At 35.3% G+C, this 19,760-nt stretch overlaps 1 protein-coding gene across 1 annotated transcript in view; it reads left to right on the forward strand.

Moving 5' to 3' along the window:
• The window catches only part of TTC27 (tetratricopeptide repeat domain 27), a 236,747-nt gene extending 217,205 nt beyond the window's left edge, over window positions 1-19,542 (forward strand). Inside the window, exons 17-20 of the mRNA XM_074209683.1 lie at window positions 6,794-6,991; window positions 10,588-10,699; window positions 14,815-14,915; window positions 19,309-19,542. Of these exons, the coding sequence (XP_074065784.1) occupies window positions 6,794-6,991; window positions 10,588-10,699; window positions 14,815-14,915; window positions 19,309-19,431 (534 nt within the window). The 3' untranslated portion in view covers window positions 19,432-19,542. The remainder of the gene's footprint in view (window positions 1-6,793; window positions 6,992-10,587; window positions 10,700-14,814; window positions 14,916-19,308) is intronic.
• Window positions 19,543-19,760: the final 218 nt, after the last annotated feature.

Raw genomic sequence — 19,760 nt, forward strand, 5'->3', positions numbered from 1 at the left:
GGTGATAGAGAAAAAGGATATTCTTTCTGGACCCAAGGAAGTGGAGAAATTCTAGTAAATGCATTTGTTGAATTTGACTTGGTCTCCAACACAACTCAACTCTTCTTGGAAGAAGGGGATGGAGGAGGAAGGAATGCATTTACTAAGTGATTATTTTCTTGGTGTGCTAATCATTGGAGTTATGGAGAAAAGCAAAAGACAATGTTTGCTGCAAAGGAACTCACAGTCCAAAAGGGGAGAGAATAATGAATATGACTACATACAGACAAGATATATGCAGCATAAATTGTAGATGATCAGTATAAGGAAATTAAGAAGAATCCCAAAAGAATAGGATAGAAGATAGGATTTTAACTTGAAGGGAAACTAGGGCAGCCAGAAAGGGAAAGAACAGGGGAAAGAATCCCAGGCCTGGGGGACAGCCAGTAAAAAAGCATGGATTCAGTAGACCAGAGTGTTCAGAGCAAGAAACAGTAATAAATCTGGTCTCACTGGATCAGAGAGTAGGCTGAAGGTTGGGGATGAGAAATAAAATGTAAGAAAGCTGTTAAAGGCAGAAGAGGCCAGGTTATGAAGAGTTTTAAAAGATGGAGGATTTTATATTGGTTTTTGGAATCATTTGCAAGCCACTGGAGTTCATGTGGTCATACTTCTGCTTTAGAAAGGTCATTTCAACAACTGAGTGGAGAATGGACTGGACAAGGAGAGACCAACCAGCAGTACTCCAGATATGAGGTTATAAGGGGCTATACTGGACTTAAATCCTAAGACTATGGGGTTACTCCTCAATTAAAGATTGTCCTATACAGAAAAGTCTGGGAAACCTTTCCTTGTTCTTTCCTTGCTACATTGGAATAGTTCTGTAATGGATGAAAAGCACCAGCACACATTGGCTTGTGTATCACTCTCTATAATCATTCCCCTAGATAATAAATAGCAAGGACTCCATAACTGTCAAATGCAGCCCTGTATTACTATAGCTTAGCTAGTACAAGTCAATAAGATGTTTATCTGACCTGTTGTGAAAAGGAACCTCTGTTAAGTGATGGTTTTATGTCAGGGTAAGTTCTTCCACATCATAAGAGGGACTCAGGACTGATGTAGCAGAATGTTGTTATTGGATGTCCCCCAATTCTTAGCCATAGGTCATTTTACAGGCTAAACAATGTGTTTACATAGCTCATTACAAAGCTGAAGTAATATGTCTAGTTTCACATCATCATCTAAGCTCATAGACAATGAGTCTAACCTGGATCTGACCAAGAAAGATACATGATCCTTGAAGATCTCCAATAATGGGGAAACTGCTGTAGCCTGGGGGAGCCCATTCCATCTTTTCTCTATAGCTCTACATATTCACAAGTTTTTCTGCACATTGAGCCAAAGCTTGCATCATTGCAAACTGACTGTGTCTGGATTTGTCTTCTAGAGTCTGATCCATCCTCTGCCTGACACCCTTCAAAATCCTTGAAGAGAGCTGTCATGGCTTCTTCTGGTCTTGTCCTCTCCATCTTAGCATTACTGGTTCCTTTTATTTTGTGACTTACAATCCTCTCATAATTCACATGTCAAGTACCACCTAGAGCAACACTCCTGGAATCAGGAGGGCTTGAGTTCAAATTCAGCTCCAGACTTGTCACACATACTAGTCATCTGACTCTGAGCAAGTTGCTTAGCTCGGATTTCCTCACCCTCTAATACCTCTTCCCCTGCCCCAAATGATACTCAAAACTGAACATAGTATTCCATGTGTAGTCTGATTAAGGGAAAAAACAATGGATTATTGGTAAGTCAGGCAATAGGCATTTATTATTGTATTTCCCCATATATAAGACACCTCAATTTTGGGTCCAGAAATTTGAAAAAATATATCAAGTTAATGAACTCAAATTTTCTTCATCATAAAATTCAGACAACTCCTTATCATTGTCAAAACTCCCATCCATTAGCTTGTCCTCATCTGTGTTTGATGATGAGTCATTGTCTTAGGAGAGGCTCTGACTGCTCCTGTACTCTGACCTGGGCAGAGCACTCTCTGGTTAAGTCTGGTGCCTGGATGCATGCTTGTTAGTCCATTCTGTTTCATGAGCCTGAACACCAATTGTGTCCTCCTTTGAAATCAGTCATTTCTTTTTCATCAGCAGTTCTTTTGGCCTCATACTGAACCATCTTTTGTGAACACAGGAATTCTAATAGCCCTTTGCTCTTCAGTCCATCTCTTCAATTCCCTCTCTAACTCAGGCCATTTGGCTGACTTGTCTCTGATAGCCTTCTTCTGCCATGACATTTTCAGGAGGGTTTCTTCTTCCTATAGCCAGTTTCAGATTGTTTTCTTAGTTGGAGGAGGTCCATACTGATATTCAGCAGCACCATTTCTGTTGGCTTTTGCAAACTGGATCACTTTGAATTTGAATTCAGCACTGAATGAAAATCTTTCCTGAGCCCTTTCTGGGCAGAATGTGGCAAAAGGTCATCTAGTGTGCCAATAACAAATGAAACAATAAGCACAAAGACAAGTGTGAAAAATTGGGAAATGCAAGTAAAAAGTCTGCAACCACTGTATAAGATGCTCCCAGTTTTTAGACCCCAATTTTTTTTTAAAGGGTGCATCTTATACATGGGGAAATACATCAAATGCTTACTATCTCTCTCTCTCTCTCTCTCTCTCTATATATATATATATATATATATATATATATATATATATATATATATATATTGGGGACTAGGGATATCAGTAGAAAGAAAAAAATTCTCTACTTCTACTTCTGAGTTTACATTCTAATGCAGGAACAAGTACATCTATAAGTATATAAAAAAATAGAAACAACAGTAAATACAAGAAATTTTGGTGGGGAGGACAGACTTCATGCAGAAGGTAGTGCTTTAGCTGGGGATCAAATGAAGAAGAAGCTCCGTGCAAGCATGAGAGACATCTGAATCAAAGAGATATACATTTATTTCCCTGGAAATTATATATATTTGTACAGTTTGAGATGCCATTGCTTTTGCACTTGGCCTATCAGATGACTGACTTCTGGTGAATTTTAAACTACTAAAAGCTCCAGCCTTTTTTCCATTCAAATTGTTGTATAGACATACCTCCATCATCCTCTGCAAGTGAAGATAATTTTCTTTGATTTTAAGTGCTGGTCTTTACATTCATCCCTATTGAATTAAAGCCTTTTTATTCTGTTCCATCATTGTAGCTTATTGAGATGTTTTTTGGTTTTTCTCATCCATTTCTTGAGTTCTCTTTTCCAGTTTTATATCTTTTTGCAAATTTGATAAGCATATTTAATAGATAGGTAGATATATGTATGTAAAAGATATTTATATGTATAGATATATAAACACACACACAAAAGATGCATATATATTTATCAAATGGTATCAGTACGAAAAGACTTTCTCAGATTGCTATAAACAGAAAGCTATAAACAGAAACTAAGCAGAGAATGTGGAAGAAAAAAAACTGGAGGAAGATTTCTAGAAGAATGAGAGACAAGAGTGGTGATCGTCTCTGCTTCATGGCACTGGGGCTTCCAAAGCCAAGGCCAGGCAGGTCTCTCTAGCTCGCCTTGACACAGTGACAAAAGAGGGTTTGGATCATGCCAGATTTCAGGACCAAGAAAGTGGGGTGATAATTCTAAGGAGGGTCTAGATGTGAGGAAGGTCAAGGCCAAGAGGAGATGGTCTTTACCCAAGAAGTGCTAGCCCTCTATATGTTCTTGATACTTTTGAAGTTGTGGATTTGTTTCTTGATAGTAGTTTTGGGTACAAGTCCTACTCTTGTTTTTTCTTTTCAAAAAAATGTGTTCATTTTTAATGTGCTCAGTGATTTGCTTTATATTACATAGTTAAGTTACAGTATCCTAAAAATCTTGCTAATTGTCAGGTTTGGAGGTAGAAGTCATATTAAATTATTATTAATGTTCCTGTGATTGAACTTAACTTGATATATAAGTTGCACATACTTTCATACTATATATTAATAAAAATGAATATCGTAAGGCCTATGATACATAACTAGAATGCTAGAGAACTCCTAATATAAAATCTATTAAATAATCATACTTAGGGTTTAGGTATTTTATCCCTTATTTAATCTTTCTCTTGCCACCAAATATATTTTCTTTAATGGGGTGGGCGCTGCTGGATGACAATTGGATTAAGTGACTTGCCCAAGGTCACATAGCTAGTTAAATATCAAGTGTCTAAGGCTGGATTTGAACTCAGGTCCTCCTGACTGCAGAGCCAGTACTCTAGCCACACCACCTGGGCAGTTCTCTAGCATTTTCTAAGCACAAGTAATCAAATAAAATAAATAAAACCTACATCATGGGACAACAGTGAGCTTCAAAGGAGAATCAAATGTATGAAGCTGATCTGGGCTAACTCCATTAGATCTAGAGAAAGAAACTGGCTTTGAGAGGGTAAATGATTTGCCCAAGGTCAGACAGAGAGTGATTGATTATCAAAGGAAAGGATTCAAACTTTTCTCATCCTAATCCCATGTTCAGGACTCTTAACTATCCATTGCTCCAGTCTTCCTCTTACTTCATAGTACTTTGCAAACTTTAAAGCACTATATAAATGTCAACATGCTATTATTATTTTTTTGAAATCTACTTTTTGAAAATCTGGATATGTATCTGACTATGCCTAACTTTGTTTCTTGCCTGTTATAAGATCGTGAATGACCACTTCCTCCCAATATTTTCAGTTTTTGTGAGGAAAAATGGTTCTTTTCAGGATCTTAGATAAAAATATGAAATTCATCTATGCATTTATGTTATCAGAATTAGTGAATCAAAACATGATATAATTACTTTTGTATTCATTTAAACCTCGCTGGGTTTCAGAGCCCAGTAAAATGATTTAGTTAAATTAAATAACGCAAAAGGTGCTTTTTAGCATCAAATGTATCTTTCTGCTTTCCTGTTAGTGTTGAGTGAGATTAGACAGAGTAAAGAGTTAGTGTAGGCATGCACATCTACTGAGATAGGCAAAGCCAGCATCAGGCTTTGACCATGTGGACTTTGATTAAATAGTAAGCAAAGTGTGGGAACTTTTACAGCAAATGATAAATGGAGATCTGTGGGTGGTCATCCTCGAGGTACAAGAGCTAGATATCAAACAAATAATATCCACTGGGCTTCATCTTACTCCTTAGAAGGATCTCGTGTTGTCTTCAAATTTGGAAATTTCACATTTCATTCCTATTGATTTCTGCAGATCCCACCCCAATATCCAAGAAAACTTGCTTTGATTCCTTCTTTTAATTCCCTGTTTCTCAGTCAGTCCTTTCATTCTTTTTGATAAGAGTATTTCCAATTCCAAGAAAACTACCTTAATTTAATAGGCTTTGGTGTGGAACCTTGTGAGATAATTTAGAAAAATTTAAATATATTACCTCTATTTGTTCCTCAGAGTTGATGATCTTCTACCCCTCCACAAATTAGACATGATTTCCTCTTGCAGAAGCCATTTGCAGAAACTTTCTTCCAGTAGTTGATTTTTATTTAAAGGCCAAGCAAGGAAGGACCTTGACAAATTGTTGCTGAATCACATTTAATTGAGAAATAGGAAATATAGGTAAAATACAACATTATTCCATTTCCATGTTCTCTGACTCCATATCTAGCCATATTTTCCCTGAGCCATCCTGCTGTCATGATTAGGGGTATGTCATTTACCCAACATCTAAATATTTTTTTTCCTAATAAAGTTATTTTAGTGGCCCCAGTAACTATCAAATCACAGTTCTTTAATAGAATGCCATTGTCAGTTATGTGGTCTTCACTTAACCTCAAGATATAAAGGGGGAGGCTGAACTACAAGATCTCTGAGATCCTTCCCAGCTTTAAATCCTATGATCCATAACATTTGCTGTCCATTTCTGAGAGATTGGGTATCTGTTCAGTTTTATCTCTAAATTTTACAAAACAGGAATTTGATTTAATATTTCTATAGTAAGCTCATATTTCTGAAGTATTTTAAGTTTTTAAAAAGATTTCTTTAATTCAACTCAGTACTGTAATTATTAAATGTTTGCTATGAGCCAGACATTGTCCTAGGTCCTAGAAATACAGTGACCAAAAAACCAAAAAAAAACCCAGCCTCCACCTTAAGGGAGCTCTTTAATTGATATATAGCTCTCTTTAAGAGAGCTACATTTTATTAGAAAAAAAATACATAGCAACTGACACTTCTGTATCATTTTAAAGTTTACCACCTATTTTATGTGCATTGACTCAGTTATTTTATCATCCCTATGATAAACAGGTATTGCCATCTCCATTTTGCAGATGATGGATCTGAGGCCTTGCCTGTGGCCATATTATCCAATGGTTACTCTTGTCTAAGTACGTCTAATGCTTCTTCTGCCCTTCCATGGGACTGCAAAAGCCTGTTTTCTCCACACACTCTTCCCCTCCCCACCCCAAACTCAAAGCAGAGAAAATCTACACTGCCCCAAGGTGTATGTGTGACTTCTTTTGCTCCTCTTAGCTGATTTGGTGCTAAAACTTGGGGGCCAATCCTTGGCATCCCATCCACATGAAGAACCAATCATAGGCCTCTTGATCATATATTTCCTCAACTTGCCTGATTTCATGCTTTCCACATCATATTCTGTTGAATATAGAAGGCTGAATTTCTGACTTCAATACACAATAGTCTGTAAAACAACTTTTAAAAAATAAACTTTTTAGAGATAATTATACACAGATTTATAAGATATTTTTTTATAAGTTACTTATTTGCTTACTTATATGTATTTTTTCATAAGGTCCTGAAAATTCTCGTCAGGGCAGTCACTGATGGGATGACTGACCGTAGTGGAGATATTGCAACTGGTCTGAAAGGGAAACTACAGGAATTGTTTGGCAGAGTGACATCAAGAGTAACAAATGATGGAGATATCTGGAGATTGTATGCACAGATATATGGGAATGGTCAGAGTGATAATCCTGATGAAAATGAAAAGGTAACCTTTAAAATTTCCTAGGGGTACTTTATCACACTCTAAATTGCAGTAAATTATTGCATTGTTCTGTTTTCTTAGTTGAATAGAGGGAGAGTTTGTTTGAAAATTAAGATCTTGTAAATAGCATTGCTTAAGAACTGCAAGGTGTCTTAGAAGTCATTTGGTCTAATGTCTTCATTTTATTAAAAAAATGTTTTCAATTTAATGAGCACCAAAAAATGAATTTTTCTATTTAGAAAGTAGAACAGAAAAAAAGGATTATACGAGAACTGCAAATTTCTACTATATACAGCTTGCTTTTTAAATAAGTATGTAATAAATTCAACTTGGAACTTTTTAAGTTATTCTGCTTGTTCTTTATCTTTCTTGTGTGTGTGTGTGTGTGTGTGTGTGTGTGTGTGTGTGTGTGTGTGTGTGTGTGTTGCAAGACAGTGAGGTACGTGACTTGCCAAAGGTCACACAGCTAGGTAATTATTACGTGTCTGAGATCGTATTTGAACCCAGGTACTACTGACTCCAAGGCCAGTGCTTTATCCACTACACCACCTAGCTGCCCCACCTCATATATTTTTAAGGTTTTTCATTGTCTCTCTTTTTAAAAACAATTTTTCTTTTTGATAATATTTCTCTAATTTCTCTAAAATCCCCTCCCATAAATCAAAAGGAAGAAATACATTCCTCATAACAAATAAGAACATTAAAGCAAAACATCCACATATTTACCATATCCTATCTCTATTTATATAGGCACACACATACATATATCTGTAGCTCTTTGTGTATGAATACATACGGTATAAATAAAATCCCACTTTTTGGAACATCACCTCACTTTCAGTAAGTGAGTAGCATGTTTCTCATGAATTATGATTGGTCATTATATTGATCAGGAGACTTCTTTAGTCTCTTAAAGTTGTTTTTTCTTTATAGTGTACTTATTGTATAAATTATTCTTTTGATTCTTCATTCAGCATCACTTCATATAAATTTCTTTGTCGTTTTTCTTTATAGTGTTGTACTTAGTGTATAAATTATTCTTTTGATTGTTCACTCACCATCACTTCATATAAATTTCTTAGTCTTATCTGAAATCATTTTTTGTCATTTACCACTTGACAGAAGCCCCCTTTGTTTCCAGTTCTTCACTACAACAAAATGAACTGCTATTTTTTTGTACTTGTGAAGGCTGTTTCTTCTTTCTTTGGGGTATAGGTCTAGTGACAGCAGTGGTTCAAAGGATAGGCATAGTGTTGTGACTTTGATGGGGAATAATTTAAAATTCCTTTCCAGAATGACTAAATCATTTCACAGCTATGTCAAGAATGTGACATATGTCTGTCTTTCTATGGTCCTTTTAACAATTGCCATTTTCTTTTTTTGTTATTTTTGCCAGTTTGTGAAAGAGGACCTCAGAGATAGTTTAATTTGAATCTCCTTAATAGTCAATGTGGAGCATTTTTTCCATATTGTAGTTGATAGCTTGAGTTTCTTTCTTTGATAACTGCCTTTTAATCTATTTTGACCACTTATTTTGGGGGAAATGGTTTTTATGCTTCAGTATTTTAATTCCATTTCATATATTTTGTATAGCAAACCTTTATTGGAGAAACTTGATATAAAAACTTTTTTAGGGGCCGCTAGGTGGCGTAAGTGGATAAAGCACTGGCCTTGGAGTCAGGAGTACCTGGGTTCAAATCCAGTCTAAGACACTTAATAATTACCTAGCTGTGTGGCCTAGGGCAAGCCACTTAACCCCATTTGCCTTGCAAAAACCTAAAAATAAAAAATAAAAAAAAATAAAACTTTTTTATTCCCCTCAGTGAACTATTTCCCTTTCATTTAAACTGCATTGATTTTATTTGTGGCAACAAACAACTCCTTCATTTTTTAGTGGGGGAAATTAAGGTCCTCAGAGATTCGTTAATTTACCAAAGTTTTCAAAGATACTGTCACAGAACCAGGATTTGATCATAGGTCCTTTGACTCTCTAATCTAAGCATCTTTCCACTTGTCTTACTTAAGAATAGTTTGCCCAGTATTTTAATCATAATTCATCATTTTCTGTGAAAGAAATCCTGAGTGGGTTAAGACTTACATAATTTCATCCATTTTCCTTTCATGAACTTTCCTTTTGAAGTATTTGTCTGTTTCCTGGGGTAAAGAATATTTTTCTATATGTGTTATTATTACAAATAAAAGATTTTGACATATCCTTTCTATTCTCCCCACTCCCTTCCCATGTACTGAAAAGAGAATAAATTGGATGGGGGACAGAAAGTACATTTAATGAAAAGTATCACACAGGAATGCTTTAGAGGTGTGAATAGATAGGGGAATTTTGCTTTCTGATGAGTGGTATGTCTTATTCCTTTTCTCTTGGGAAGACCAAAATATAGTCTACCAAGTGTTTGAACCACAGATAGAGGAGAATCAGTAAGGAGGCTCAACATCCTATCCCTAGATCTAGAGCCCAGATTGGGAGAACTAAGGAACATAAGCATATCTTGGGAAGAGGAGTCAGCAAGTATATTGATATAGCAAAAAATTCTGCATATGAATCATCCTGCAGCAGTCTTTCTTGGACCCTAAATCCTAAAACCCCAAATCTTGCTGACTAGGTGGCTCCTCCTAAATTGTCCACACTATGCTAATCATCCCAATTCCTCCTAAGACTTGCTTCAACATACTTTTCTCATTTAGTTCATTTTACTATGTATTTGGGTAGCCCCTATCCTATTACGAGAAAATTCTGTCTTATTCATGAATTTTTTAATCAACATTCTTTCCACTTTTTGACTTAAACAAAAAACCTAACTCCTGAGGACATCACCTTCTTTACAACTCTCTCTGCTGGAAACCACTGTTTCTTTCATTCCCTCTTTTCAGAGACTCATAAGAAGAGGACCAGCATTTATTCTTTCTCCTCATTTAATGTGTCTTCACCTTTTCTTGGCCTAATTTTTCATATTTCTAAAATGAAGAGATCAGAATAGGTGATCTCTGAGACTCTAGCTTTGAATCTTTTATCCTAGGCCCCCATATTACAGATGAGGTGACTGAGGCTAGTAAAATGACTTTCCTAAGGTCACACATTAGTAAAGCCAAACCAGGATTCAAATCTAAGACCTTTAACTTTAGCATTTAATTTCTTTAACCCTCATTTTTTTCATGTATGAAATAAGGGGGTTAGTCCTCTTAAGTGTCTTAATTTTGACCTAACTATAGGCCAGACAGAGAAAGAGAGAGTCTTATTATTGAGGAATATAAAATCTAGGGATCCAGAAGTCAATCAATAGCATAAGAATTTTCTCTGGGTCCCATTCATGACTCTTGATTGATTATGTAAGCTTTTGGTGTCTACTTACCTTACTTTGTTTTCCAAAGAGGAGGGTTTTTCTGAGCATGCATGAACAGTTCTGTGTTAATAACTATTTTCTATTGTATGTACTATTACGTTCTTCATTGTGATGGATAACAGAGAATAGATTGTATTCAGTTTTTCAGATTGGAATTAGTTCTATATGATTTCCCAGAAATACAGAGGTTAAAATATAAATTTTTATTTGCTGATAATATTGCCTCTTTTCTTTCTCCAGGTCCTCCAGTATCTCACTAAGGCTTATAAGTGTGATACACAGTCTAATTCTTGGGAGAAAGACATTGCTTCATTCAAGGAAATCGCTAAAGGGGCCATAGAACTTGCACATGGTATATTTTTAATGTATTGCACATTTTATATTCCTTTCTCACTTTCATGAGTTTCACTGATAATAATAAGTTATTTTTATAATGTTTTAAGTTTTGCAAAGCACTTTATATATGTTAACTCATCTATGTCTATGAAGTAGGTGCCATTCTTATTCCCAGTTGACCAATAAAGAAAGTGAGGCATAGAAAGGTTAAGAGACTTGTTTCAGATCATACATCTAGCACATATCTGAGGCAGAATTTGAACTTGTCTTATCCACTTTGCCTCTAGTTGCAAAAGAAAAATGACACTACTTTGTAATTAGTTTTATATCTTAATTGTTTGTCAATGGATTTATTGGCAAGAGATTTTCTTTTACTGAATATTTTTCAAAGTGAGAGGAACTTAGAACCATGTTCTTTAATGAAGATTTATTCTGGGAAAAGAATTATAGATTAAGAATGCAAAGATCTTGATTCATATCCTGGCTTTCCGTCATATGAATTGTATGATCTTGGGCAAACTATTTTTTTTTCAGTCTATTTCCTTATCTTAATATTTCATCTGCTTATTCCATGGGGTTGCCAGAAGAATCAAGTAAGAAAATACTTTTTAGAATACTATATACATGTAAATAGCTATTTACCATTTTTTTCATTGATAAGCATATTTTTTTTAAGGTAGGCTTAGACTTTAATTCATAGATTACACAAACGGTTTACACATTGCCAAAAAAAAGTCCTCAAATTGCTACAAAAAGTTAACAAGTTAGGTTTGGAGAAGCAGCTAGATAATGGGTTTCTAAGGTAATAAAGTTAAGCAAAAAGACGTTTGAGAGAGAATAGCAAAGATAGTCAAGTTAAAAAGGAAAGGAAATCAAACCCTAGATCAACATAGATCCAGCTACGTGGAACTGAAACCTGTGGATCTAGCTTAAAGAAAGGAAGAGGAAAGGGACTGGAACAGCAGAACTGGGAGTCAAGTAAGAAAAGAGGGCAAGCTGGGGTGGGATAACCATATTTTTAAATTGAATTTGATTTCATGTAAAGAACCAGTTTACATGGCTCATCTTTACTTAAATGGAAATAGTAAGCAAACAGTTTTGTTTTCTGCCATTTTTTAATTCACTACTTATAAAGGAATATTCATTTTATGAGAATTTACAGACTACTGTAGTCATGACAACTTACATCAACTGTTCTGAGGTATCCACATATTCCAGAGGAGCTAATGTTGTTTATTGCAAGTGTGTTTGTATTGCGATTGAATCCCAGATTATCAACTTTTTATTATTTCTACTAGTGGGCAGGAAAAGAAAAATGGATATTTCAAAAATCTGCCCTTTGGGCTTAATAATATGTATTTTTACTTGTATTTCAATATGGGTGTGTCTGATGTCCTGGGAATCTGCTTCAGAAAATATAATGAAGTCACTGAATCAGGGAATTAGGAAGCTATCCAGATGCCCTGTGTTAAATTCTTGCCTAACTCCTCCCTGCTGTCCATTCCACCTGGGATTAGATTTCTTTTTCAGACCTTTCCTGAACCAGGGAAATAGTAAAGTATTTGTTGACCTCTCAAGTAAATGTAATGACTTGTATAAAACTCTTTAAACTTTATAATTAAGCAGATGGGGCCTGTGTAGTTAATTCAACTCCAAAGAAAGTGTGGTGGTTTCTGAAGTACCAACTAAGATCTTCTTTTTGATCATATTACATATGTAAAATATATTCTTCATATAGGTACTTCCTTCACAATCCATACCTGCTAGCTTTCCTTTTGTATATCTTTGGAAATTCTCTGTACAACACTCCTTACAAAACAGTTCTTTGTCTATCCAAATGGATATGGTTTTTATCAAGTTCTTAAGAAAATGATATAATGAAGATTTGTGTATAACCAATGGGACATCTTTAATGAAGCATTCTTTTCTGCTAGTCAGTAAAGAAAGCTTCTTTTAGGAAATCTCTGATAAGAAACACTCAGAATGTCTTTGTCATCACACAGCAATTGACTTTTTAAAGCCCTGTATGTATAAATGAACAGGTTTAATGAGTACTCTACAAATAAGTCTAGCTTAATAATGAGAGTTACCATAGAGTAATAGTTAGTGATCTAGCCTTGTGATTAAGAATGTTTGGTCTCAAGTCCATACTTTGATATATCCTAGCTCTCTGTAGCTGATAAAGCATTTGTCTAAAACTTGCATTGGTTAGTTTATCTGGAAATTTCTTACACCAAAGAAATCATGAATCCAATCCCTAACTAACCTCTATCAGCTAGTAATTATTGGATATAATTTACAAATAGTTCAATGTTTCTGCAAGCTGATTCTTAATACCTGGAGAAAAACAGGAATTTCTTTTCCTGATTTCATCGAAGGCTTTAGTGTATCTTCAATATATGTTGAAACAGCCCTAATGAAGAAGATACCTGGTGGAAAAAAAGATACACAGTATTTGAAGCAGAATCAAATGGACCACTTTGGATTTATAGAAATCTGGATTTATGACTTTAACTGTCCTGAAAATATTTGGGGAGAGCCATTGCAAATTCATTTGCCAGTAAAGAATAAATATTATTCCCTCCATGTCTGTGTTTTCACTTGCATATCTATTTATCTAGCAAATCACCTGTTTTTGAATGGAAATATAAACTTGTTTCTCTTGTGCATAATGCACCCTAAGCAGACAGCCCTAACCTTGAGAAGAATTGGTAAGGGCAATCTCATCTGTAGGATTTGGGCATTGTTGTATAAGGGTCTGAGAGTGTTCACTCATCTGTACTGTACTGTTTGTTTGTTTTTTTAGGTTTTTTTTTTCCAAGGCAAACAAGGTTTAAGTGGCTTGCCCAAGGCCACACAGCTAGGTAATTATTAAGTGTCTGAGACCAGATTTGAACCCAGGTATACTCCTGACTCCAGGGCCAGTGCTTTATCCACTGCGCCCCCTAGCCACCCCTCATCTGTACTGTTTTGAGTCTTTCTTTACAATTTGTGTGGAAGAGGAGTTAGATCTCAATCTGTATTATATTTTTGCATGCTATTCACAATGGGTTATGTTATCATAGTAGTCAGTATGAAAGTACAGTATTCTATTGGCATTCCTGAAATCTTCACTAGTGTTGTATTTGGAATATTTTTTTCAGTGCTTCTGTGTATATATTAATGACCTAATTTAGAAATGGGCCAGGTGGCGTGCTCCTTTGTAGTTTTGCTTCTGTTTTTAGGGGTTTTGATTTTCTCATTCCAGAGGAATGAAATTAAACTATGAAAATCATAGTTCTTTCTGATACAAAATTCCTAGAGATTTAAAAAGCCCAAATACTTTTCCTAGGGTAGGTCAGCACTTTGTTGTAGAATACATTATATTGTTCTTTTACATTTACCTGTTCATCCCATTTTTAAAAAAAAATCTTGGTCTTACTCATTACTCTGAATTCCTTCGGTACTTGTGGAGGTCTGATTAATACTACAGACTACTAGGTATATCATTGTTTGCCTAAAATATTTATAAAATATAAAAACTTACCTTTTGTCCTAGTTGAATTATTATTGATATAATATTTAAAGGGGAACAAAAAAAGGTCACAGAAAAACTTCAAGTTTTACTGTTTTTCTCACTTTTTACCTGCCCTTTTTTCGTGCCTGCTGGCAGCTCAGTTGAAAGAGCATTGCCTTTTGAATAAGTTCACCTAGTTTTGAATCTTGACTCTGCTACCTACCACTTAATGACTGACCTTTGATATATTACCTAAGTTTTCTAGACTTCAGTTCCTTCATCCTTAAAAATGAGAGCATTGAAATAGATGACCTCTAAGGACCTTTTTGACTATAAATGTATAATCAACCTACAACTTGGTAGGGAAAATTATACTTGTAGCTGCCTCCTGGGAAGAGGTAGGGATTCACTGATGTTTCATTTCTTCAGAATTCATGTTCTAGTAATAAATTTTCTCTGCAATTATACAGGCAATTATAGTAATTTTTCCACAGTTTCAGTTGCACTTTCATGTTGAAATGCTTTCTGAGGACTGTGGAATATAATGTTGTTAATGTTATTGAAAATCATTGTTAATAGTACATGTGATCCTTATTTGATTTTGATTGAATGTCCTTCTGATATTTAACATCCAGTGGCACTGAACTGCAGTAAGAAAAAGGCAGATCCTCAAGAAGCAGTCCAGGTACTTTCATCAGCTCGACTCAACCTACGAGGTTTGTCATCCAAAGCAAAGGTGAGGCTGGACTATTTATTTCTTAGAAACACAATTTTAAATGGTCCATAAATCTACATGTTTGCATTTTGTGGGGAGTCAGTCAGGGATAAGTGACTTGCCCAGGGTCACACAGCTGGTTTGTATCTGAAGTTGCATTTGAAATTGCATTTGAACTTACTTCCTCTGACTCTAGGGACAGTGCCCTATCCACTGTGCCACCTAGCTGCCTTGCCATGATTGTTTTTAAACTCTTCCTTCTCTTCACTGATTTAGAAGAGTCTGGGAGAGATTTTTATCACTGAAAAACATGGGAATTTTTTAGGAAATCTTTTTTGATGCTAGTTAGTTATTTTTGGACCCAAAGTCCACAATTTGAATAACTGTCACCAAGCAGATGGTGATAATGATGATTTGACTGTGGTGACTTACGTTAGTATGACACTATGTATAAATATGGTTAGCCCAGTGTCTCAAACATTGGCACACAATCTAGCTTGTTTGCTTTTCCATAAAACAGTTATTGTTTACTGAAAGAGCACGTTCACACTGTGATAATGAAATCAAATTTTAAGATAAATAATGAATATTAGAGAAGAAAATGTTTTATTAAACCATGCTGATTAAACATAAACTGAGTTGATGAACTTTAAACAAACTGGGGACAAGATATAAAAAATTGATGCCTAGGCATAGGTGTAGTCTTCCTCTAATATTTTGTTATCACTGCTTATTTAATCTTGGATCACAAATTGACTGTGACTCACTTTTAGAGTCAGATGTCTTTTTAGGATCTACTCATGAGAAGGTTTGTGTACCTCTTTCTTTATTTGGTAGAAAACTGTTTCAGATGGGCCTTTTTCCTATTTCTTTGCTCCTTATCAAAATGAAGCATTTCTTTCATTTCTTTAGCACTTATAAATAGCTGGCTAAATTATTCTATGTAGTACCTTGGCTTTACCCTCCCCAGAAGAAGATACCTGAAATATTTGCAGAAAAGAAGGTCTTTTTTTCCCTACCCACGTTCTCCATATAGATCCTCTATCCCTTTTATATTACTGCCCATCTTTCAAAAAGCACCTAGTTTTATCCCTACGTCAGGATTCCCTTATAAAGATCAGTTTATCTTGGGTACTTGGCCACCAGAACCCAGTCAGGATTTGCTTTTATAGGCAAAAGTCTTCAAATGTACCTTCACCTTCCTTCAAAACTCACCATTTGGGTAGAAGGCGCTTTTTTTGTATTTTTTAATGTACTTCTTTTTTTTTTCCTTTCCTTTTTTTTAGGTTTTTGCATGGCAAATGGGGTTAAGTGACTTGCCCAAGGCCACACAGCTAGGTAATTATTAAGTGTCTGAGGTTGGATTTGAACCCAGGTACTCCTGACTCCAAGGCCAGTGCTTTATCCACTATGCCACCTAGCTGCCCCACTTTTTAATGTACTTCTAAGGATTATTCATTAACTCCCCTTAGTGGTATCTAGAGACTTTAGAATTTTACCATTTACCTTTGCTTTTAGTAAATGTTCCTTGTGCAAACTCTTCTTAAAGGAACCCCTCCTTTTCTTACAGAAGAATTTAAAAAACAATTGAAATGGAACAATTTTTAAGCAACCTTCATTTTTTATTTCATTTCCATGATGAATCAGAGCTCTTAGTTATTTTCCCTTCATTCTATTAACCTTGTTTATCATTTCTTTACCTCCTTCATTATCAAGGAGTATTTATAGATATTTGACCTGTTGGGGCCATTGGATAGGTCAGAGTGTTCATCCTTTCATATGTTCACATCAAGGGTATTACTTTAAATACTCAAAGTATCTGTAAAATATACTTAATATATGCTTGTGCAACCATATCTATGATGTGACCTACAATTTTGGAATAGTGGAGAGAAACTATGGTATGTGCATATTTTTTTCAAGACCTTGAAATATGATGAATAAGGAATAAAAATTTTCTTTGAAGGCTTTGTTCTGAGGAATTAAAGTATTACATTTAACTTCTAAACTGGAAAACATTTGTAACTGTCTAAAAAACAAATTTCACATTTGTTTAGCACTGTAGTCATAGAAGGTTTCCTGAAGTTAAAAACAAGAAGTCAGACTTTTGAAAAAAAATTTCAGTCTGAAACAAATGTCTTGTACATTATTTGTTTTTTTTCTTCTTCATTGCTAAAACTTTCTGAACCAGCTGATGAATTGTTTAAAAAAAGATTTGATTTTTGTTAACCAGTATCATTTTTCCCAGGATTAATTTGTCAATTGGTAATAGTTTTATTGTCAGTGAATATTATTATTAATAATATTAATGTTATTAATATTACTGACAATAAGAACTAATAAATGAGCCTGAAAGCAGTTGTATTTTTAGATACATATTTTTAAGCTCTCACTTGTTTTCTACTTCCAGGGGAAAGTACCTTCCTTCATTCTATGTAAAATTTTCACTTTATAAGCCTTATTCTTGAATACCTATTGTAGCATAACCCTGTATTTATATAAATTTTCTCATTTAATTGCATGGTCTTGCTTTGTGATGATGGTATTGCCAAACATGAGGATATATGACCTGGAATGATTGTCTGGGTTAGATTTTTGCTCTCATTCGAACGTATTGGATCATCTTTAAAGGGGGGGGGGGTCTCTCCTGGAATTTTAGTTTGAGGTTTCCAATTGTATGACTTAATAATAGACACATGCCTCTTTTCCTTTCCCTTATAAACTGAAATGCCAAACTCAATTGTAAAATGAGAGGCATCTAAAAAGAAGAGTCCATTTCTATATATTTTATAGAAATGAAATTAGGATGACTTCATGAATATACTCCAGGCTGAATAGACTTAGTCTGGAAGTCATTTGAAAAGTTACAAAGAAATCAAATATGTGGGAGACATAACAGAACCAACTACTATCTAGTTGTTTCTCAGACAATGCTGGATGAATTGTCCTTGTAATTGACCACTCCTAGGACTATAAGCAGTTTACTTAACCTTTCTAAGACTGTTTTCTCTAGCTGTGAACCTCTTCTCTACTCTGCCAAGATATGATACAGATTCCCCAAGAACACATGCAAAATCATTTCATATTGTAATTAGGCAAAATGCTACTTAATTCAAAGATGTTATTAGAAGTGAATGTGCCTCTTACAAACTCTAGCTTTCTTCAAGGTTAAGCTCAAATCCAACCTCTTATAAAAAGCCCAGTTGTTAAGAGTTCTCCTTTCCTACTTCTCAATGAAATTATGTAGTATTTACCTTTATATGTTTTATTTCCTTTGAGATGTTCACATTTTTGTCTTGTATATCCTAGCACTTACCACATGATTTCTGGCACATAGTAGACTCTTAAATACATGTTGGATTGAATTATGCCCAGAACTTGGAGGAAGGGAGTCCATATAATTCCTGTTCCCTGCTTTAATTTTCTGCCCTTCTCTCTGTTTCGTCCCTCACCAACTTTTCCTCTGGGGTTCATTGTACCTATCTGTATCATCTGTCAGGCTCCTCATTGCTATCTATCTTCCCCTTTTTCTAGAAGTTTAGTACTTGACTTAATTTAAGCTGATGACCCTTTGGATGTCTTGACCTTCCAGTTTATCAAACTTTTCAATTTCTATGACCCATAGCGCCACTATGCCTCAGTCATTTGTTAGACCTCACCACCTTCCAAAATGATTTTCCCTTCTTCATCTTGAATAGTGCTACCCCTCTCTTTGACCTCGATCTTTCTTGCCAAACTTTTTTGCTTCACTTCCAAACCTAACATAATGTCAACCTCTAACTTTTGTTTTCCTCCCTGCTGTCCCACTCACTCTTGCCTTGATGTCACTCTCCTTGTCCATCTTAAATTTGGGATTGACCAGTTCATCTGCATACTCCCTTCTACCCTCAAATCCCTACTCATTCACTGTTAGGTTCTATCACTTTCCACCTTGTCTGTACCCTACATGGTATTGAATGCTGCCAATTATAGTCTTCTAGATTAGAAGCTGGGCATGTAGATATAAAAAGAAATAGGGACTTGCCCTTCAGGAATTTATTTTCCATTGATGAGAGGATGGAATAGAAGACAATATCTCCATAGCTAAATAAACACAATATATATATATGAGGAGTTAAGAGGACATTGACAATGGGGCCGATTGGGTTAGATTTGTATTACTTGATCTCAATTGGATCTTCACTGCTTATCAGATAACCCTTTTGTTCCTTCCTTGTTTGGCTCTCTACCACACTTCCTATAGTGGTTCTTCCGATCTCTTCTCACCTCAAACTCCCCACACTACTTTCAGGTACACATGTAAATAAATGTTGGGTTATTTTATAAGGGGTACATGGTGGGCAGTAGTAAGGAGTGGTGTTCAAGTGGTTTATATGAAACAAAACCTTCATGTGTTCTTTTTCAAACATTGCAGCAACTTTTTGTGGATTTGGCAAGTGGTGAGGTTTCTCCTGAATTAGATGAAGAAATGACTACCATGGACACCTTGATAACAGAACTCCAAGATATGAGCAACCAACTGAGAAATCAGTATTGAACTTTCATGGAACAAGCCACTGGAGAGAGATTCCCTGACAAGATGTCTGTTCTTCAATAATCACACTTATGAATCTGAAACACAAAGCAATCATTAAAAAAAAAAATCCTATTTGTTGTTTTTGTTCTTCAGTGTTCTTCACCTCGCCACGCATCCCCATTAGTTTTTCTTAGGTTCCTTAAGTCTTTGAAGTAGGTTTTTTTTTTTAAAGGTCTGGTCACTGTGGGATGAAGTATGTTTTATTGTTCATGTAGTGTTAGCACATTATGAGGGAATAAATGGTGGCTCTTCATGGCACAGAGTTTGTTGTATCAGTTGTACATTTATTG

The sequence above is a fragment of the Macrotis lagotis genome, chromosome 1 (assembly GCF_037893015.1).
Source record: "Macrotis lagotis isolate mMagLag1 chromosome 1, bilby.v1.9.chrom.fasta, whole genome shotgun sequence".
NCBI lineage: Eukaryota > Metazoa > Chordata > Mammalia > Peramelemorphia > Peramelidae > Macrotis > Macrotis lagotis.